Source organism: Oncorhynchus tshawytscha, linkage group LG13 (assembly GCF_018296145.1).
Source record: "Oncorhynchus tshawytscha isolate Ot180627B linkage group LG13, Otsh_v2.0, whole genome shotgun sequence".
Classification (NCBI taxonomy): Eukaryota; Metazoa; Chordata; class Actinopteri; order Salmoniformes; family Salmonidae; genus Oncorhynchus; species Oncorhynchus tshawytscha.
In genome coordinates this window covers 13,768,407-13,791,225 of record NC_056441.1, presented here as the reverse complement: position 1 = coordinate 13,791,225, position 22,819 = coordinate 13,768,407, and the positions used below count along the sequence as shown (strand labels likewise).

The 22,819-nt window shown below is 43.5% G+C and overlaps 2 protein-coding genes across 5 annotated transcripts in view; one reads left to right on the top strand and one right to left on the bottom strand.

Moving 5' to 3' along the window:
- The window catches only part of gabbr2 (gamma-aminobutyric acid (GABA) B receptor, 2), a 395,696-nt gene extending 393,079 nt beyond the window's left edge, over window positions 1-2,617 (top strand). Inside the window, exon 19 of the mRNA XM_042295213.1 lies at window positions 1,933-2,617. Within this exon, the coding sequence (XP_042151147.1) occupies window positions 1,933-2,098 (166 nt within the window). The 3' untranslated portion in view covers window positions 2,099-2,617. The remainder of the gene's footprint in view (window positions 1-1,932) is intronic.
- Window positions 2,618-3,189: 572 nt separating this feature from the next.
- Window positions 3,190-22,819, bottom strand: part of elp2 (elongator acetyltransferase complex subunit 2) — a 62,676-nt gene continuing 43,046 nt past the window's right edge. The window contains exons 18-22 of one of the 4 annotated variants that reach the window (XM_042295208.1): window positions 20,641-20,839; window positions 18,084-18,205; window positions 17,386-17,531; window positions 4,626-4,697; window positions 3,190-4,467 (exon numbers count right to left, since the gene is read on the bottom strand). In XM_042295208.1, coding sequence (XP_042151142.1) covers window positions 4,320-4,467; window positions 4,626-4,697; window positions 17,386-17,531; window positions 18,084-18,205; window positions 20,641-20,839 — 687 coding nt within the window. In that variant the 3' untranslated portion in view covers window positions 3,190-4,319. Of the gene's footprint in view, window positions 4,468-4,625; window positions 4,698-13,867; window positions 14,630-15,984; window positions 16,122-17,385; window positions 17,532-18,083; window positions 18,206-20,640; window positions 20,840-22,819 lie in introns of those variants that run through there. The other 3 variants (XM_042295207.1, XM_042295210.1, XM_042295209.1) reach the window with 3 other exon arrangements.

The following is a 22,819-nucleotide window of genomic DNA, read 5'->3' as shown; positions in this document are numbered from 1 at the left end:
AAATGAGGTGGAACTGAGCTGCACTTCCTAACCTCCTGCCAAATATATGCCCATATTAGAGACACATATTTCGCTCAGATTACAAAGACCCACAAAGAATTTGAAAACAAATCCAATTTTGATAAACTCCCATATCTACTGGGTGAAATTCCACAGTGTGCCATCACAGCAGCAAGATTTGTGACCTGTTGCCAGAAGAAAAGGGCAACCAGTGAAGAACAAACACCATTGTAAATACAACCCATATTTATGTTGATTTATTTTCCCTTTTGTACTCTATTTGCACATTGTTACAACATTGTATATAGACATAATATGATATTTGAAATGTCTGCATTCTTTTGGAACTTCTGTGAGTGTAATGTTAATTTTATATTGTTTATTTCAATTTTGTTTATTATCTATTCTACTTACTTTGGCAATGTAAACATATGTTTCCCATGTCAATAAAGTGTTATTTCATCAAAAAACATGTACAACAACCTGTGAGACAATTCACTGGTCTCATTTGAAAGTTGGCAGAATTGAAAGACTTTGAGCTAGTGAATGAGAAGGACATGTTTTTTCTATATTTACATAACTGCCATTTGGTTAGGTAATCGGCTTGAAAAGCAATAGCTCTAGCAGAGAGGTGCGGTGTGAGCTGTCACACCAGGCAGAAGCATGACATTTTATTTTTGTCAGAAGATCTCCAAAGCACGGAGTGGATTATGGGTTAGTGGAGAGGAGTAGAGAGGGGGACCAGGGAGGCTCTGGTGTGATACTGTGGGGGTGGGGAGGAGGGGGACCAGGGAGACTCTGGTGTGTTACTGTGGGGGTGGGGGGACCAGGGAGGCTCTGGTGTGTTACTGTGGGGGTGGGGGAGGGGGACCAGGGAGGCTCTGGTGTGTTACTGTGGGGGTGGGGGAGGGGACCAGGGAGACTCTGGTGTGATACTGTGGGGGTGGGGGGGGAGGGGGGACCAGGGAGACTCTGGTGTGATACTGTGGGGGGTGGGGGGGGGGGGGGACCAGGGAGACTCTGGTGTGATACTGTGGGGGGTGGAGGAGGGGGGATCGGGAAGACTCTGGTGTGATACTGTGGGGGTGGAGGAGGAGGGAGGGGGGGGACCGGGGAGGCTCTGGTGTGTTACTGTGGGGGTGGAGGAGGAGGGGGGGGGGCCGGGGAGGCTCTGGTGTGTTACTGTGGGGGGTGGGGGGGTGGGGGGACCAGGGAGACTCTGGTGTGTTACTGTGTGGGGTGGAGGAGGAGGGGGGACCGGGGAGACTCTGGTGTGTTACTGTGGGGTGTGGAGGAGGAGGGAGGGGGGACCAGGGAGACTCTGGTGTGTTACTGTGGGGGTGGAGGAGGAGGAGGAGGAGGGGGAGGGGACCGGGGAGACTATGGTGTTACTGTGGGGGTGGAGGAGGAGGAGGAGGAGGAGGGGGAGGGGACCGGGGAGACTATGGTGTTACTGTGGGGGTGGAGGAGGAGGAGGAGGAGGAGGGGACCGGGGAGACTATGGTGTTACTGTGGGGGTGGAGGAGGAGGAGGAGGGGGGAGGGGACCGGGGAAGCTCTTTGACTGTGTGCGGTAATGCCAGTGAGAAGTGAGATGTCACTGACTGCGTTGTGACCCTGTTACTGTATTGTAACTACAGTGTACAGTCATTCAGCCCTCTTTGCATCAGTAATCAGAAGTGCTGGTGTACAAAAAGCCCATTTGAATTATTGACAGTGAAACAGCACATACAGAAGCTGGCTGGATGTAAATAGTCCTGTATGTACAGTGTGTTCGCAATGTAGCACCACATCAATTTAGAAAGATTGTACAGGGTTTAGCACTTTGACACCACACATGGGACATCAACTCCTTCAATTTAAACGTGTTATTAGTCAGGTGAATATAATGATCTTTAATGATACTTAACATGCTATACCTCTCTGTCCACAGCATACAGCGCAGGCTGTCGTTGCAGCTGCCCATCCTGCACCATGCCTATCTACCCTCCATAGGGGGGGTGGACGCCAGCTGTACCAGCCCCAACGCCAGCCCTGGCTCTAGCCCGCGGCACAGACACATGCCACCGTCCTACCGGGTCATGGTCTCAGGCCTGTGAGCATCAGTCTCCCCTGGCGCTTCCAAGAAAGGACATCTGTGTTTTAAAAACAACAAGCAGACCCTAGCTTAGGCTGTCAGCAACATTGGAATAATATGTGTGTTGGACCAGGGAGGGGGAAGTTGGTTCCACTCGTCATGCCTCGGTCTCTAGAACCATGGGCGGGAAGGGAAGGGGGGAGGGCACAGGAGGACCTTACAAATGACACACGATCCAGAGGAACAACCTCCTTTGGTCTCACCCCACCACCTCAACAGCAGAGGACCTGACCAGACCTGGGGTGGATCTGCTTCGGAGGGTTTATGTTGTTGTTTTTATTTTGTCATACACTGGACTATGTGTGAGCCCGTCAAAACGTGAGCATTTCAGCTACGTCAATGCCTGGGAGGCGTTACTATAGGAACAAAAGAGTTCCAGACCGGACTGACGTAGGATTCATCAAAATTCACCATTGTGAACAAGCATGTAAATAGCATACTTTCTGACTTTGACGTACCGTTAGCTTTGAGTATGCTGTGAATGAACATATTGGGGGTGGGGGTCTGTATAGGGGTAGGAGGTCCTGAAAAACTAATGAAACCGTAAAAACTGGCCTACTACAAAGCAAAATGTAAGACAAATTGGTTTGTGTAATATTACTGCATCATTGTAGTGTGTTAATTGTGTTAAATGGATTGGCTCATGGCAAGAAGTAAGATTACTCTAATGTCTGACTAGCAAACTGTGATAAGACACCAGGGGCCAATTCTTTTAACTTGGAGTAATATGCACACAGCTTATTTTCCACTTTGCTACATTTGCACCATTCATTTTTCTTAAAGATTATGCTATCTCTTTGCATAGGCCTTTAATGTGTTTCAACTTCCCCAGTTGACTTGACCTCCAAACAACAATGAAATACTACAGTACAGTAGAATGCCTTTAGAAGGCAACAGAACCAAACAGGACAGATTTCCAGGAAACAATGACAATAGTAATGACTCTCCGTGTTCACTATGTGTTGACACACACACAAACACATAAAGACACACACCTATAGGGAAACAGGAGTGCACACCGTATCCTAGTGATGTTACGTGTCCAGACGAGGCCTCGCCAAACAGACTCCCATTACCACTGTAAATGGTTAAGAAACTGTGATGTCGCTCCATTATCTGGCTGTAGTGAGGATAAAGAAGCATCTTTCTAATGAATATACGTTTCATAAGTCAATGAAATAGGTGCATGGTCAGACAGCATCAAAAGTGGTGAGAAACTGAGATCAAAGACTTGGACAGAGGTTCTGTTGACAAGACATACATTCAGATCGTGATGAGGATGTGGGTTTGCCATTTCGGTTTGATCAGTAGTTTTGAAACCGTGAAATTAAGTCCCTTTAAGCTGTTTCAATTAGTTGATCTAAATGTCAATGACCAAAATGGCAAGTGGAAGATAGGTGAGCCATATGTGAACCCTATCCAGATGTGGTTTGAGCAGAAATGGCGCCGATGGAGACCACAGAACTGACCACAACAATTGAACCACAGACTGGGAGAAGCACCTCTAAATCACCTGGCACTTAGCAACAGTGGAACATACATCAGAGTTGCTATAGAAATGTATTTCTGTGCAGTTGACCCAAAGGTCATTTCTTGGACTGAAATGGGGCCGTAGACATAGCTAGCTATCGTAATTTTATTTGTACAACTGTTGTCACAAGAACAAGAAAAACACAAAGTGGACGAAATCCACCAAAAAGCTACGTATCATCATCAGAAGTCTAGATTTGTTTCAGCATATATTTCACCATTGGTGTCTTGGTTCCAGTTTTAGTTTTTAAAAGGCGTTTGTTGAGCTCTGTGCTTGTAGTCATATCCTGTACCCTGCAGGAGCCACAGTATACACCAGGCCCAGTAGGTAGTGGTGGTAATGGTGTGGGCCAGGCTAAATGAACACAACAAGAATCTGTCACGCATCTGTAAATTGTATAACCTCTCATGACTTCTTAACCATTCAATGCTCCAACACCTGAAATATACAGGGTGAGATAGATCACCTGGGGACAACTCATTACAGAGAGTGGGCTGCTCTGTGAGCTGGGCTTGGCGTCGGAACGCTGATGATGTCTGTCAGCCAAGGAGGAAGCCTATTGGAGGACAAGGAATGGGTGGGAAGGAGCAGGTTGGAGACAGTACTGCTATTGGACACATCCAGGTGTGAATTCCTGTCTGAGCTCCTCCCCCTAGCCTGGAGTCAATGGGGCTGTCCAGAGCAGCAACACAGCAGCACAGACCTCCATGAAGCGAAAAGGCTTCTTTCTCATCCCTCTTTGCCCACCAGAGAAACACACAGTCACTTCTGAGTGGGTGAGACACTGGGGTTGGTTGTTCCTTCAGAAAAAGAAAAAAAAACACATTTTATATATTACATTATTTGTGACTGTAAAATTTGCTGATACCCTGATGGTGTTGATGTATGTATGAAATATTTGGTATTTGGCTTTCTCAAGATGGCATGAAATAAAATGTATCATTCACATAGGAGTTACCTGTTTTTACGACTGTCGTGACAAATCCACTCTGTTTCTTCTGTCACGCCAGTTTCATTTCTATATTCCTGTCTTTAAGAGGACATCATCAAGCAGTCAATGTCAAAGCCAAGATTCTCAGTGAGAACCCCCCCACACACACACAATATAATGTAAACTACATGCAGCATTACACATGCTGCAAGATGCTGAGGGCAATAAGTGTACAACACGTAATAGCTTTGGCTAGCTGTATCAGAATTAACCTATAGAACAGTCAATAACACATCAAAAATGTTCTTTTCTCAGCATTCATGGAATCTGACAGTCACTATTTATTGTTCTTACAAAATGCCAAATGCTGTTTATCAGGTACTGTCACTTTTGTTTGCAATGTGCCCTAATTTTCTATTATTCATTAAAAATTGTTCTCAACGTCTGCAACAATAGTTCTTCAAATGCAATGTTAGTAGTTAAAGGGCTCATAATAACTGGTAATAAACTGCTTTTTCATGCTAACGTTCTGTATTAGCCAGGGCTACTCTGTTCTTCGGTTTCTATCAGTTTAAAGGTCAAAAACACATGTGTGTGTGTGTATATATATATATATATATATATATATATATATATATATATATATATATATATATATATATATATATATATATATTTGTATATATCATCATCAGGGTTTCTGGAAAATCAATTACAAAATATAATATGAGAAATATACAGTACCAGTCGAAAAGTTTGGACACACCTACTCATTCGAGGGTGTATTTTATTATTTTCTACATTGTAGAATAATAGTGAAGACTTCAAAACTATGAAATAACACATATGGAATCATGTTTTTAAATGTTTTTAAATTTATTTTATGTAGTAAGAAAAAAAAGTGTTTAACAAATAAAATAAAAATATATTTTATTTTTGAGATTCTTCAAAGTAGCCACCCTTTGCCTTGACAGCTTTGCACACTCTTGGCATTCTCTCAACCAGCTTCATGAGGTAGTCATCTGGAATGCATTTAAATTAACAGGTGTGCCTTGTTAAAAGTTCATTTGTGGAATTTCTTTCATTCTTATTGCGTTGAAGCCAATCAGTTGTGTTGTAACAAGGTAGCGGTGGTGTACAGAATTTGGTCAAAGACCAAGTCCATATTATGGCAAGAACAGCTCAAATAAGCCAAGAGAAACGACAGTCCATCATTACTTTAAGACATGAAGATCAGTCAATCCGGAACATTTCAAGAACTTTGAACGTTTCTTCAAGTGCTGTCGCAAAAACCATCAAGCGCTATGATGAAACTGGTTCTCATGAGGACCGCCACAGGAAAGTAAGACCCACAGTTACCTCTGCTGCAGAGGATAAGTTCATTAGTTATCAGCCTCAGAAATGTCAGCCTAAATAAATGCTTCACAGAGTTCAAGTAACAGACATATCTCAACATCAACTGTTCAGAGGAGACTGCGTGAACCAAGCTTTCATGGTTGAATTTCTGCAAAGAAACTACTACTAAAGGACACCAATAAAAATAAGAGACTTGCTTGGGCCAAGAAACACGGCAATGGACATTAGACCGGTGGAAATCTGTCCTTTATTCTGATGAGTCCAAATGTGATTTTTGGTTCCAACCGCCCTGTCTTTGTGAGACGCAGAGTAGGTGAATGGATGATCTCCGCATGTGTGGTTCCCACCGTGAAGCATGGAGGGGGAGGTGTGATGGTGCTTTGCTGGTAACGCTGGTGATATTTAGAATTCAAGGCACACTAAACAAGCATGGCTACCACAGCATTCTGCGCGATATGCCATCCCATCTGGTTTGCGCTTAGTGGGATTATCATTTGTTTTTCAACAGGGCAATGACCCAATACACCTCCAGGTTGTGTAAGGGCTATTTGACCAAGGAGAGTGATGGAGTGCTGCATCAGATGACCTGGCCTCCACAATTTTCAACCTCAACCCAATGATGGTTTGGGATGAGTTGGAACGCAGAGTGAACGAAAAACAGCCAACAAGTGCTCAGCATATGTGGGAACTCCTTCAAGACTGTTGGAGAGAATGCCAAAAGTGTGCAAAGCTGTCATCAAGGCAAAGGGTGTCTACTTTCAAGAAACTAAAATATATTTTGATTTAACAAACACATTTTTGGTTACTACATGATTCCATATGTGTTATTTCATAGTTTTGACGTACAATGTAGAAAATAGTAAAAACAAAGAAAAACCCTTGAATGAGTAGGTGTGTCCAAACATTTGACTGATACTGTATATAAAAATAAACATCATTCTGTTAATGTTTTTGTCAATTTAACATGTGGTATTCCATACACACATTGTAGAATTTAAGTTCAATTTAATAACCTTATGTTAAATGCAAAATATAACATGTATGAGAAGGGCAATAACTTGTTTTATTATTCCAGAAACATAGAGAAATATATATACCAATCTTTATGTTCTAAACAGATTTTTCATAAGAAACCTTGATGTTCACAATGGCCACGATGATACTTGGAACTCATTGGAAATGTTTTTATTTATTTACAGTATCTGTAACTATGGTATGTACAGTTGAGATAGATATGAAAACGTGTATGAAATAAGTATCACACTGGAACACAATAACATTTTGGAACCATATCGGTTGTTATGGGGCGTTTTGAACAGAATTCTTCTTTAAAATGTCTGAATGTCATTGGACAGCCTTTACTTTTCACATCATCGTCAAATAAAGTGAGACTGAAAATTACTCTATAAAAGCTTTGTTTGTTCAAAAAGCCTAATAGGGTAAAGACCTCCAGATTGTTTCAGTCTGCCCATATTCAGAGGCCTATTTATGTACTGTTGTCTACCCTTAGGCTAGTGCTCTTTACATAGAGCTTTTAAAGAAATAGGAAGTCAAGTAAAGCACAGTTCATGTTTTTGTTATTGTGATCTCAGTTATGTTCATTATAACAGCAATTAAAACAACTGTTTTATCCACAAGGCAAGGTTGTCGAAGGCCTCGATTCAATGTTAAGCTGTGTTGGGCGACATCCGCATAGCAGATGCTTTACAGGTGTAACTGCGGTATGAACTGTAAAATCGGCGAGCGGCTGCTCTTCCGTGTCACCAATCACGCCCTTACTATCCCTACCATGTTAGAAGTTCATAACGCCGATAGAAAGTGTAGACTTGATGATAGAAATAATGACATGTTGTCATGTTCATTTGGAGAGGAGGAATGTATAGCCTAATTGAGGTGTAGATAACGGAACATTACGCATTTGAGTTTTTGAACTTCTACCACAGCTGCGTGGGCTTTGTCTGAATGTCGGGTGTGGTTTCGTTGCGTCCAATGGCAGTGTCCGCGATAAAGTGACGCAACCAGCCGCTTGTGGATTTGACAGCTCCAACACTGTTCCACCTCCAAAACAACCGTTATAGGGATGTCAGCTCGCGCAGATCTGATATAATCTAGCCCTGATCATTCATGAGCTGCTTTGCTTTATCACCTCAGAACCCTTTTAGAAGGAGTACAAATGAATGCATTACCACAAAGAATGGAGTGCAATTATTTGCTGTCAAAAGGCATTGTGGGAGAAATGGCAGTCATCATGATTCTACAGTAGTCTGGACCTTTGATGTATTTTTACTTGTGCAAACAGGGCATTTCAAATGATTATGTTTCTCATATGTACATAAAATCACAGAAAAAACTGTTGATTTCCTTTTCTTGCAGTATTTTTTTTCCAGATGCATGGGATTATCAGATTTTTCAATAAACAATTGCAAAAGATCTGTTGCTTAATAAATTGATACAGTGATACATTTTTAATTTCCATCACTGATCATCATAAAGAACAAAAAGAAATTGATGAAAAAAGAAAAAAACTAAAATTGCTCAAAAGTTTAAGGCCGAAAGCGGTAAAATGGAATCAGGCATAAACAGACCGGGTCGCAGCACATGAGCTCAGCTGTCTACAATCCATACACATTACAGAGAGAGAGAGAGAGAGAGCCAGGAAGGCCAATACATTAGGAATGAAAAGATCCATGTGCAGAGGTTGATAAATAATACAACTGTCAAGGCACAATGGCAAACAGGATGTGGAATGTGTGTGGAGTCCTGTGAGTGAGTATGTGAGAGACAGAGACACAGAGAGAGAGAGAGAGAGAGAGAGAGAGAGAGAGAGAGAGAGAGAGAGAGAGAGAGAGAGGCCTTTCCATCGTGCTGTCAAATATTGACCATGTAAGTGCTAGACAGAGGGCTCAGAGGCCCAGAACAATCCTCTATGAGAGGTAGGACAGAGGCTACAGCAAGACAAACTCAAGGCCTACTGTACTGTACACCTATGGACCTCTGTACACTTCAAGCCAATATGGTATTATGTAGTAATCCGTTTTCTGTTCAGAGGCTCTGCGTTTACATTGCCAGCTCAATTCTGATCATGTTTTCACTAATTGTTTTTTTGACCAATCAGATCAGCTCTGAAAAATATCTGATGCGATTGGTCATCAGTGAGAAAAAAAAATCTGAATTGGGCTGCCTGTGTAAACACAGCCAAAGTGATCCACTGATTCAAAGGATACTGTATACATAATGCAAATCAACTGTGGGAAAGGGTTTCTGAGACAAGCTGGCATTGCCCAGTTCTACCACTACTACTGGTATTGTGGAAGATATACCATTTAGGTTACTGTATATGACTGGTGTAGAGAGGAAGGGGGTGTTACTGTGCTCTGGAGAGATGAGTTTAACCTGAACAGCCTCTGTAAAGGTCACACTGTATAAAGGGAAGATTGAGGGCTAATTAAGTTGACCTGAGTGAGAATACAATGATAGCAGGCATGTACACGTGATAGGCCTTCACATGGTTTTTCAGGTATGGTTGTTCCAATCTGGAAAACAATTGTGGTTATCCAATATGCTGCTGTGTGCTAGTCAAGGTACTATAGTAAAATAGTAAAATTATAGTAAAAAAATGTGTAGTGTTACTTCCACATCTTTCCATCATGAATCAATTGTGGCAATATGATTAAAATAATTAGAGTAATTTGTATGGGATATGGCGGTGTTAAAAATCTTTATTTTTTATATATATATATTTAACCTTTATTTAAACTAGGAAAGTCAGTTAAGAACAAATTCTTACTTACAATGACGGCCTACCCTGGCCGAACATGGACGACGCTGGGCAAATTGTGCGCCGACCTATGGGACTCCCAATCACGGCTGGATGTGATGCAGCCTGGATTCGAACCAGGGACTACAGTGACGCCTCTTGCACTGAGATGCAGTGCCTTAGACCGCTGCGCTACCGGTCAAAGTTTTAGAACACCTACTCATTCAAGGGTTTTTATTTATTTGGACTATTTTCCACATTGTAGAATAATAGTGAAGACATCAAAACTATGAAATAACACGTGTGAAATCATGTAGTAACCAAAAAAGTGTTAAACAAACAAAATATATTTTATATTTGAGATTCTTAAAATAGCCACCCTTTGCCTTGACAACTTTGCATTCTCTCAACCAGCTTCACCTGGAATGCTTTTCCAACAGTCTTGAAGGAGTTCCCACATACGCTGAACACTTGTTGGCTGCTTTTCCTTCATTCTGCAGTCCAACTCATCCCAAACCATCTCAATTTGGTTGAGGTCAGGGATTGTGGAGGCCAGGTCATCTGATGCAGCACTCCATCACTCTCCTTCTTGGTCAAATAGCCCTTATACAGCCTGGAGGTGTGTTAGGTCTTTGTCCTGAAAAATGATAGTCCCACTAAGCACGAACCAGAAGGGATGGTGTATCGCCGTAGAATGCGGTGGTAGCCATGCTGGTTAAGTGTGCCTTGAATTCTAAATAAATCAGACAGTGTCACAAGCAAAGCACCCCCACACCATAACATCTCCACGCTTTACAGTGGGAAATAAAGTGGGGCAAAAAGGTATTTAGTCAGCCACCAATTGTGCAAGTTCTCCCACTTAAAAAGATGAGAGGCATGTAATTTTCATCATAAGTACACCTCAACTCTGACAGACAATATGAGAAAAAAATCCAGAAAATCACATTGTAGGATTTTGAATGAATTTATTTGCAAATTATGGTGGAAAATAAGTATTTGGTCAATAACAAAAGCTTATCTCAATACTTTGTTATATACCCTTTGTTGGCAATGACAGAGGTCAAACGTTTTCTGTAAGTCTTCACAAGGTTCACACACTGTTGCTGGCATTTTGGCCCATTCCTTCATGCAGATCTCCTCTAGAGCAGTGATGTTTTGGGGCTGTTGCTGGGCAACACAGACTTTCAACTCCCTCCAAAGATTTTCTATGGGGTTGAGATCTGGAGACTGGCTAGGCCACTCCAGGACCTTGAAATGCTTCTTACGAAGCCACTCCTTCGTTGCCCGGGCGGTGTGTTTGGGATCATTGTCATGCTGAAAGACCCAGCCACGTTTCATCTTCAATGCCCTTGCTGATGGAAGAAGGTTTTCACTCAAAATCTCACGATACATGGCCCCATTCATTCTTTCCTTTACACGGATCAGTTGTCCTGGTCCCTTTGCAGAAAAACAGCCCCAAAACATGATGTTTCCACCCCCATGCTTCACAGTAGGTATGGTGTTCTTTGGATGCAGCTCAGCATTATTTGTCCTCCAAACACGAGTTGAGTTTTTACCAAAAAGTTATATTTTGGTTTCATCTGACCATATGACATTCTCCCAATCTTCTTCTGGATCATCCAAATGCTCTCTAGCAAACTTCAAACGGGCCTGGACATGTACTGGCTTAAGCAGGGGGACACGTCTGGCACTGCAGGACTAGAGTCCCTGGCGGCGTTGTGTGTTGCTGATGGTAGGCTTTGTTACTTTGGTCCCAGCTCTCTGCAGGTCATTCACTAGGTCCTCCCGTGTGGTTCTGGGATTTTTGCTCACCGTTCTTGTGATTATTTTGACCCCACGTGGTGAGATCTTGCGTGGAGCCCCAGATCGAGGGAGATTATCAGTGATCTTGTATGTCTTCCATTTCCTAATAATTGCTCCCACAGTTGATTTCTTCAAACCAAGCTGCTTACCTATTGCAGATTCAGTCTTCCCAGCCTGGTGCAGGTCTACAATTTTGTTTCTGGTGTCCGTTGACAGCTCTTTGGTCTTGCCCATAGTGGAGTTTGGAGTGTGACTGAGGTTGTGGACAGGTGTCTTTTATACTGATAACATGTTCAAACAGGTGCCATTAATACAGGTAACGAGTGGAGGACAGAGGAGCCTCTTAAAGAAGAAGTTACAGGTCTGTGAGAGCCAGAAATCTTGCTTGTTTGTAGGTGACCAAATACCTATTTTCCACCATAATTTGCAAATAAATTAGTTAAAAATCCTACAATGTGATTTTCTGGATTTTTTTCTTCTCATTTTGTCTAACTGTACATAATGAGTCATTTACAACTTTAGTAGTTCTCTCATCATTATTGTTACAGCGATCTATCCATGCTTATAGTTTATGTATGTTCAGTGGAAGGTTTACATGATCATACGGTTTATGTGTATAAGGCATATGAACTAGTTTCTTGAGAAGCTAGCTGGGGGACCAGCGCTGGTTTAGTTTTGGTGTTCAAAACTATGATGAAAATTACAGGCCCCTCATCTTTTTAAGTGGGAGAACTTACACAATTGGTGGCTGACTAAATACTTTTTTGCCCCACTGTACACATGCAGAGATAATCCGTTGACCCACACCGCATCTCACAATAACATGGCGGTTGGAACCAAAAATCTCAAATTTGGACTCATCAGACCAAAGAACAAATTTCCACCGGTCTAATGTCCATTGCTTGTGTTTCTTGGCCCAAGCAAGTCTCTTCTTATTGGTGTCCTTAATAGTGGTTTCTTTGCAGCAATTCGACCATGAAGGCCTGATTCACAAAGTCTCCTCTGAACTGTTGATGTTGAGATGTGTCTGTTACTTGAACACTGTGAAGCATTTATTTGGGCTGCAACGTCTGAGGCTGGTAACTCTAATGAACTTATCCTCTGCAGCAGAGGTAACTCTGAGTCTTCCTTTCCTGTAGCAGTCCTCATGAGAGCCAGTTTCATCATAGCTCTTGATGGTTTTTGCGACAGCCCATGAAGAAACGTTCAAAGTTCTTGAAATTTACCGGATTGACTGACCTTCATGTCTTAAAGTAATAATGGACTGTTGTTTCTCTTGGCTTATTTGAGCTGTTCTTGCCATAATATGGACAATGTATTTGACCAAATAGGGCTATCTTCTGTATACCCCCCTACCTTGTCACAACACAACTGATTGGCTCAAACGCATTGAGGAAAGAAATTCCACAAATTAACTTTTAAGAAGGCACACCTGTTAATTGAAATGCATTCCAGGTGACTACCTCATGAAGCTGGTTGAGAGAATTCCAAGAGTATGTCAAGCTGTCATCAAGGCATATTTAGATTTGTTAAAAGGTTTTTGGTAACTACATGATTCCATGTGTTATTTCATAGTTTTGATGTCTTCACTATTATTCTACAATGTAGAAAACAGTACAAATAAAGAAAAACCCTTGAATGAGTAGGTGTTCTAATACTTTTTACCCGTAGTGTATATTATTAGACAAGGGGCCCCAGATTGAATAATGTCTGCATATACATGCTCTGCCATTAGAGAGAGAGTGAGTTATGGCCTACACTTGCACACTACCGTGAGTATATTGATGTCCATCACGTAACCATGGCTCCCTCTGCGGCATGTACAGTACATCCTAACCGTAGGTACTGTCCTCAGCTGATCCTAATGGCAACCTGTTCCCCATTTAGTGCACTACTTTTGAACAGAGCCTTATGTGCTCTGCTCAAAAGTAGTGCACTATGTAAGGGAATTGGGAGGTATTTGGGATGCAAATATGGATTTCCTCTGGCTCTCTCCTTGAGAATGATAAATTGTACCCTATTCTACCCTAGTACTCTACTGTATCAAGCATAAGAGAAGGGAATCTACTGCTAAGTTGTAGTCTATATTGAGTTAATTGTATATCAACAATGTTATATATATATATATATATATATATTGTTTAGGCAAGTCAGTTAAGAACAAATTCTTATTTACAATGACGACCTACCCTGGCCAAACCTGGATGACGCTGCGCCGCCCTATGGGACACCCAATCAAGGCTGGATGTATGCTATTACATTTTGCTACAGTGGGATGGAAAATGCCAAAGTCATGCAGTCATCATTGTCATTTGGGTCAACTGGTTCTGGTACTAACTCACAGGAATCAATCTATGTATACAAAAAGAGCTTTATTCAGAAATGTAACTTATTTTACATTAAAAGTATCAGCAGTACTTTGCAGTGTACTTTGCAGTGTCCTTTTTTTCTAAGGACATTTCAAGCCATCAGAACATGAAGAGACCGCAATACACCACAAAGAAAGAAGATATGGTAATCAAGAAGCCAGGGGACTTTCAAAAATGACTTGATTTGACAGTTACTGAACCCTAACAAATGAATACATTAACATAAAAGTATGTTGAAATGGTGAGCCTAATATCCCTCGTCTCAGACCTTAATAAGAGCATAAATACGGAAGATAAAGACCAGGGCTGCATCGAGAGAGAGAGAGAGAAGTCCTGGGCTCGGGGCATCCTGAAAGCAGCCTGGACCCCAGATCACCAGACCTGGCCGTGTGACTATCTTGTCTGAGCTAGCTGGCTTGTTGTCACACAGGATGAATGGAATGACCCAGTGAACAGCCAGCCCAAGGTCTGATCCACTCCTCTCCAGACAGCCCTGTAGTCTCAGTCAGCAGTGTCAGGATACCACGATCTAATGATGTCAGTGTCTCCGGCCCAACGCTAGCTAAACAGCCAGTCTGTTGATGTTGAAGATTTTGACAGAGTGGTCTGCCCCTGCACTGGCTAGCTGTACCCAGGAGCTGCCTGCTGCTGTGATGCTGCCCTCGCCTTCCTCCTCACCCCCCTGGCCGGCTCGGCCCACCCTCGGCCTCCAGCGCAGCCTCTTCACCGTCAGCGAGTGACTCTGACTGGAGGGGGGAAGCGTTGTCAAGGAAACAAGAGTGGTGAAATACTGTACTACAGTCAGTGTATCATTGTGTTGTGTCTCCATACTGTACTACAGTCCGTGTATCATTGTGTTGTGTCTCCATACTGTACTACAGTCAGTGTATCATTGTGTTGTGTCTCCATACTGTACTACAGTCAGTGTATCATTGTGTTGTGTCTCCATACTGTACTACAGTCAGTGTATCATTGTGTTGTGTCTCCATACTGTACTACAGTCCGTGTATCATTGTGTTGTGTCTCCATACTGTACTACAGTCAGTGTATCATTGTGTTGTGTCTCCATACTGTACTACAGTCAGTGTATCATTGTGTTGTGTCTCCATACTGTACTACAGTCAGTGTATCATTGTGTTGTGTCTCCATACTGTACTACAGTCAGTGTATCATTGTGTTGTGTCTACCACAAGCAGACTATGTAAAATAGGTTGTTAGGCGCATGGTAATATATAAGAATGAATTATATTTCTAGGGTTAGGTCAACCACGGTTGCATGATGAGTAGTGTAATATGCCTGAGACCTAAAGACTTATGTTAGCTCCCTCAGTGTGTCACATACAGATATAACGCACAAAAATAAAACCTGATAAAGCATAGACGTTCTCATATGAAATTTCCAAAGGTGCTGAATCTGCTAAATGTTGTTTTATACAGTAGTATGTATTTGTTGGCGCCGAATCAGATGCCACTCTGTCCTCAGCTGTTGTTGGCACGTCCATTGTGATACCTCACTTCGTTATCGTTTGTCTTATTCCTGTTAATTGTGGTCCATGAATAAACCAAACGGTCACAGATCAGGTAACATTACATTGTTAGAACATTCCTTCAGTCCAGAGATTTCCCTTCCTTCTCTTCATGACTCAGCTGGTGGGGCCTTCACAAAAAGAGCCTGTTGATTGCAATTTCCTCTTCAATAACCCTCCGTTCAATACACAGCTATTCAAACCCACTTGAGAATGTTCTTTCTCTGGCTACCTTCCAGATGCCACCCTATTCCCTATATAGTGCACTACTTTTGACCAGGACCCTTAGGGTAGGGAATAGGGTCCACTATGGATGTACTCTAAAAACTCTGGGCAGAGTCATAAAAACTCCTGCCTAAAGAGTCAGAGTACCTTTTGGGGTATTAATCCATTGAGATATGTCTTGAGGAGGCTTCAGCATAGAATAATGGAACCAGTGCTTATAGGACAGCTGGACTAAAGGCCTGTAGTTAGTCAGTGCCAAAAGATGTGTGCGCAGGGGGGGGGCTAATTTTAGAAACTGAAATGATGAAAGCTTGGGATTGTGTGTTTGTGGGGCGTGCATGCATGCATACCGGTGTGTGTGTCTAAAGGATACGAGGAGTCTGTTTCTCCATATCTGGTCCAGTCTGATGCTCCAGCAGGCTCCTCACTGAGTTCCCACTTATACAGCAGGACCTGGCCACTCTCCAGCCCCACAGCCAGCAGATAGCTGGAGGAACATACATCAATCAATCAAACTTTATTGTCCCAGATGGACATGTGGTTAACAGGCAGGCTTATTGTCCCAGATGGACATGTGGTTAACAGGCAGGCTTATTGTCCCAGATGGACATGTGGTTAACAGGCAGGCTTATTGTCCCAGATGGACATGTGGTTAACAGGCAGGCTTATTGTCCCAGATGGACATGTGGTTAACAGGCAGGCTTATTGTCCCAGATGGACATGTGGTTAACAGGCAGGCTTATTGTCCCAGATGGACATGTGGTTAACAGGCAGGCTTATTGTCCCAGATGGACATGTGGTTAACAGGCAGGCTTATTGTCCCAGATGGACATGTGGTTAACAGGCAGGCTTATTGTCCCAGATGGACATGTGGTTAACAGGCAGGCTTATTGTCCCAGATGGACATGTGGTTAACAGGCAGGCTTATTGTCCCAGATGGACATGTGGTTAACAGGCAGGCTTATTGTCCCAGATGGACATGTGGTTAACAGGCAGGCTTATTGTCCCAGATGGACATGTGGTTAACAGGCAGGCTTATTGTCCCAGATGGACATGTGGTTAACAGGCAGGCTTATTGTCCCAGATGGACATGTGGTTAACAGGCAGGCTTATTGTCCCAGATGGACATGTGGTTAACAGGCAGGCTTATTGTCCCAGATGGACATGTGGTTAACAGGCAGGCTTATTGTCCCAGATGGACATGTGGTTAACAGGCAGGCTTATTGTCCCAGATGGACATGTGGTTAACAGGCAGGCTTATTGTCCCAGATGGACATGTGGTTAACAGGCAGGCTTACAGCTAGACATGTGTAATAGTTCAACACATCACACAAAAGGCTAAATAACACAGAAACTTCATCAACTTTAGAAGCCAGCTGGGGGAAAAAGCGCATGTGGAGATAAAGCGCATGTGGAGATAAAGCGCATGTGGAGATAAAGCGCATGTGCAACTCAAAGATGGGTTACTAGGCCATAGACAGACAGCACACACAGTTGGCTACAAGGGAAGCATACACACTCCATCCATACACACTACCATCAAGATATGAAACCCCTAGGAACTCTTGTTGATCTGAAACGATTGGATAGGATAACGGCTAAAGCTTCCCTATGCCTTCTGATAGGCTGCGTATACATTTCAACCATATTGCTAATACCTATCCAATTGCAGGCCTACAGTAGTGTCTAGGGTGAAGGGAGCTAGTGGTTCAATTGGAATTCAGAAAATAAGCGCTGCCTCAGTATTGTACCTGTTGCCGGGGCACAGGATGGGGCAGAAGGAGACAGCAGTGGCCGAGTCTCCTACATCTAATATGGAGGAACAGGGCCGGATGACTGGGGGTTCATCAGGGGTCACAATGGCCTCAGAACTACTGCAGTCACCCCACACTATCACCTGTAGAGAGAAACTTGAATTAAGTTATTCTGGAATGTCACACTAACATAGAATGTGTGTAGGTCCCAGGTGGTATCCTATAGCCTATGTAGTTCTATGGGCCCTGGTCAAAAGTAGTGCACTGTAAAGGGAAAAGGTTGCCATTTGGGATGTAGCCTATGATGAACAGTATTTTACTGCCTCTTCCTTACCATTGTGACCTTTACTTACCGAGGAGCTCATTTGTAAGGAACAACCTTTGAAGGCTGATGCTGGTTTGAGATTAGCACATCATTATGTTTCATGCCAGTCTTGCATTGACATCAAAGGACTCTTAAGCTGTGGATCAGGGCCTGTTTCAAAAAGGTTCTCAGAGTAGAAGTTCTGCTGTAGGATCGGACCCCCCTCTTATTCATCACCATTTCAACGACAAAACTGATCCTTGGTCAGTGCTCCTTCTCTGAGAAACTTTGTGAACACACGCTCAGACCGAAGTGAATAGACGTTGAAGTCCAGAGAATACAAGCTACCTCTACTAACAACACTAAGGTCTTGCTGGTGTAGAATAATGACCTTCTTGTCTCGACTTGACGTCACAAAGTACTTGTTGTCGGCGCTCCAGTCACATGACCATATGATGCGCGTGTGTACGGCCGTGTCCTTCCTGGTAGATGTGTACAGGGAGAAATGGGGCTCTGGATGGGGGAGAAACACACAGGCACAATAAATACCCATCTACCTTGCACTTTGCATTAGTATTGAACCACAAAACGTTCTAAAACAGTACATAACTGCTCAGTGGTAACAATGAATCTTTCCACTGACACGCAGATAAACCGAAAGCCTCAGTTCCTCCTCTCCATGATGTCTGTCATTAATGTTGGTTGTGATGCACTGTTCTGTGTCGTTCCAGCAGCCTCGGGAGACACACTGCTGTCTGTGTAGTTCCAGCAGTCAGCCCTCTAGAGACACACTGCTGTCTGTGTAGTTCCAGCAGCCAGCCCTCTAGAGAGACACTGCTGTCTGTGTAGTTCCAGCAGCCTCTAGACACACTGCTGTCTGTGTAGTTCCAGCAGCCAGCCCTCTAGAGAGACACTGCTGTCTGTGTAGTTCCAGCAGCCTCTAGACACACTGCTGTCTGTGTAGTTCCAGCAGCCTCTAGAGACACACTGCTGTCTGTGTAGTTCCAGCAGCCTCTAGAGACACACTGCTGTCTGTGTCGTTCCAGCAGCCAGCCCTCTAGAGAGACACTGCTGTCTGTGTAGTTCCAGCAGCCAGCCCTCTAGACACACTGCTGTCTGTGTAGTTCCAGCAGCCAGCCCTCTAGAGACACACTGCTGTCTGTGTAGTTCCAGCAGCCTCTAGAGACACACTGCTGTCTGTGTAGTTCCAGCAGTCAGCCCTCTAGAGAAACACTGCTGTCTGTGTAGTTCCAGCAGCCAGCCCTCTAGAGACACACTGCTGTCTGTGTAGTTCTAGTAGCCTCTAGAGAGACACTGTTGTCTGTGTTGTTCCAGCAGCCTCTAGAGAGACACTGCTGTCTGTGTCGTTCCAGCAGTCAGCCCTCTAGAGAGACACTGTTCTTTCACACGTGTCTAGTCCCACAGTTTGTATAGGCATGTTTCTAGTCCCACAGTTTGTATAGGCATGTTTCTAGTCCCACAGTTTGTATAGGCATGTTTCTAGTCCCACAGTTTGTATAGGCATGTTTCTAGTCCCACAGTTTGTATAGGCATGTTTCTAGTCCCACAGTTTGTATAGGCATGTTTCTAGTCCCACAGTTTGTATAGGCATGTTTCTAGTCCCACAGTTTGTATAGGCATGTTTCTAGTCCCACAGTTTGTATAGGCATGTTTCTAGTCCCACAGTTTGTACAGGCATGTTTCTAGTCCCACAGTTTGTATAGGCATGTTTCTAGTCCCACAGTTTGTACAGGCATGTTTCTAGTCCCACAGTTTGTATAGGCATGTTTCTAGTCCCACAGTTTGTATAGGCATGTTTCTTGTGTGCGAACTCAGCATGAGTTTGTGTGTGTGTGTGGGGGGGTCGAAACACAATTAAGTGAAACTCTGAGGGGAATTGGACTTTAGGGAGAAGAACTGTGTGATGCTTGGCATGGTTTCTTTTTGTGTTATACCATTCAAATTAACATGTACAAATGGAACACTAGAGTCAAAACAAATATTAAATACAAAAATTGTGACAAGCCACAAAGCACATTCCACCCAATAGTTGTCACAGTATTTGGGGGAAACAAATGTGATCTATGGTTAAAGAAAGAGTTTTGCCTTCCATTTGATTACTAATAACTATTCTGCCTGTATCAGCCGTTCTCCAGATAGATCCATGCTAGTAGCAGTGTACACACAAAAGCTGACAAGGTAAAAAAATAAATATATAATAATAAAATCGGTCTTTCTGACCCTGATCAAGGCAGTTAACCCACTGTTCCCCGGGCGCCGATGACGTGGATGTCAATTAAGGCATCTCCCTACACCTCTCCGATTCAGAAGGGTTGGGTTAAATGCGGAAGACACATTTCAGTTGAATGCATTCAGTTGTACAACTGACTAGATATCCCCCTTTCCCTTCCCTACACGCACGCACGTGCTGTCGGAGCTTAGGGAGGCCTGTCTTCCCTCTACCTCTAGCTACAGCCACTCTCCATCCCGGCTGGGCCGTCCTGTACTGTGCTTTCCAGCCCCTCGATTGGCATGTCTAGACTGGTTAAGAGAGAGAGAGAGAGTGTCTGCACGTGTGCGGGCATGTGTGAGACTGAGTAATTCAGGGCTCAACTGGAACAGACTGCCAGTTCGCCGGGGAACCCACCAAGGAACCCGCCAAGGAACCCGCCACAGGCAAATAGGGAAAGAAAAACAATTGCTTCACCCATTAGGGCTGTGTCACTGGTGATTTACCTGACTGGGTTTAAATGGGGATTTGAGACATTGGTTATATGGCTCCAAACTATCCCTAGGCTAGTAAAACAGGACTAAACTCAAACTAAACTAGCTCTTGGCTGCTTAAACACCTGACATGAAACCAAACTAACTTCAAAAGCAGGAAGAAAATACTATTAAAAGAAAAAGCATAATACCAGTAAAGCAGACAGACAGGACCCTCAGCTCACCTGTGTTTGTAGGGGTGGCGGCGGGGTCGTCCCGTTTCCATAGCGACCAGGTCCTGTCCCGGGACACGGCCAATAGGAACAGTCCATTGGGAGAGAAGGCCATCTGGGTGACAGTGAGGCTGTGGCAGGGCAGCGCCTGTAGCTGGCGCCAGGAAGTGGAGCTCCAGAGCAGCACGGCCGCATGCTCAGCCTTAGAGGCCTAGAACCAGAGTAGAGAAGCAGCTGGAGGACCATAGTGAACTAGCTCAGCCTTAGAGGCCTAGAACCAGAGAAGAATAGCGGTTGGAGGACCATAGTGAACTAGCTCAGCCTAAGAGGCCTAGAACCAGAGAAGAATAGCGGTTGGAGGACCCCACACATAGCTGACAAGATAGCCATAGGACCCTATACCATTCATGCTATGTTAGATACCATACCATTCCAGCCATTAATGCGAGCTTGTCCAAGTGCTGTATAGATTAGCTAATACTATCTCCATTCCTCACCAGGGGGAAAACAGTATACAATTCTCCTCCCTCTGTGTTCGGTAAACACTAATTTTAAACGTTGACTCAGAGATGTACTAGCAACCCTGGTCTAGTCTATTGAAGTGACTTTAAAAAATAGAGGCCTATGTTTGTATTGGCTAAAGGCAAGACAGCAGGAAAGATAAATGGGCCAATTTGGAACCCACAGCAAATATGTCCTGTAGGTGACAGCATGGACTGCGGGACCACCCAGGTCAGGTGACTGCCATCAAATCACATCATTCCAGTTGTGATAGGAATCTGAATGATCTTGATGGCTGCTAATGGACTTCACCTGACAGATAACAGGTTATTTCCCTGAAAAATAGACACTTTCAGATTGATTTTGCTCCGATTAAAAAGCTGACTGTCCACCCGCACTGACCTTTACCAAGTCCAGCAGTGTGCTAACGTGTGCATGTCAATCTGTCTGTCTGCGTTTATTGAGTCTGCCAGATCAGAGGCAGTAGGGGTGACCAGGGATGTTCTCTTGATAAGTGTGTGAATTGGACCATTTTCCTGACCTGCTAAGCATTTAAAATGTAACGAGTACTTTTGGATGTCAGGGAAAATGTATAGAGTAAAAAGTACATAATTTTCTTTAGGAATGTAGAGAAGTTGAAGTAGTCAAAAATATAAATAGTAAAGTACAGATTGTTTTTTGCCCTAGCACTACACAGCCGATCCAAATAACTAATCAAACTTTGATCATTTGAATCAGCTGTATTGTGTTAGGGTATAGTGTATAGTGTTAGGGTATAAGCTAGTGTATAGTGTTAGGGTATAGGCTAGTGTATAGTGTTAGGGACCCCTAACCAAAATGTGCACCGAGTTTGGTAAACCCTGTTGTAACCAGTAAATGACATATTTAAGGAGGATGATCTACAACACATATTAACAAATAAGTTATCATGCAATGTCAACATGATCAAACACAAGATAAACTTAGGTATAAACCCTTCAACTGATATATCACTGTCAACTAACAAGAAATCAAAAATATCCTTGTGCGCTCAGTTGAGAACAGGGATACTGTCTCTGGCAATTGAAGTAGGTAGATTCAATACCATAGATGAAGAGGATAAGTCTGATTTCGGGGGTTGGCTTAACATTGGTTGGACCAGAGCTAGCTAGTGTGTGTAGAGCAGCACCAGAATTTTAAATAAAAACACATCTTAAGTTTTTGTAGTTAATAAATCCAAGGTGAAATGTGATAACTATACTATCCTAATTAGCATTGCTAAAGTTAATCCAGTCATCATCTAAAAAATAAAAAAATCCCCCCAATTTCTGAATCATGCTCACAACGTCAGTAGCCTACGGTAGACTCGCAACGTCAGTAGCCTACGGTAGACTCGCAACGTCAGTAGCCTACTGTAGACTCGCAACGTCAGTAGCCTACTGTAGACTCGCAACGTCAGTAGCCTAGTAGCCTAGCCTACTGTAGACTCGCAACGTCAATAGCCTACGGTAGACTCAGTAGCCTAGACGGTAGACTCGCAACGTCAGTAGCCTAGCCAACGGTAGACTCAGTAGCCAGCGACTCGCAACGTCAGTAGCCAACGGTAGACCCCGCAACGTCAGTAGCCAACGGTAGACCCCGCAACGTCAGTAGCCAACGGTAGACTCGCAACGTCAGTAGCCTAGACGGTAGACCCCCGCAACGTCAGTAG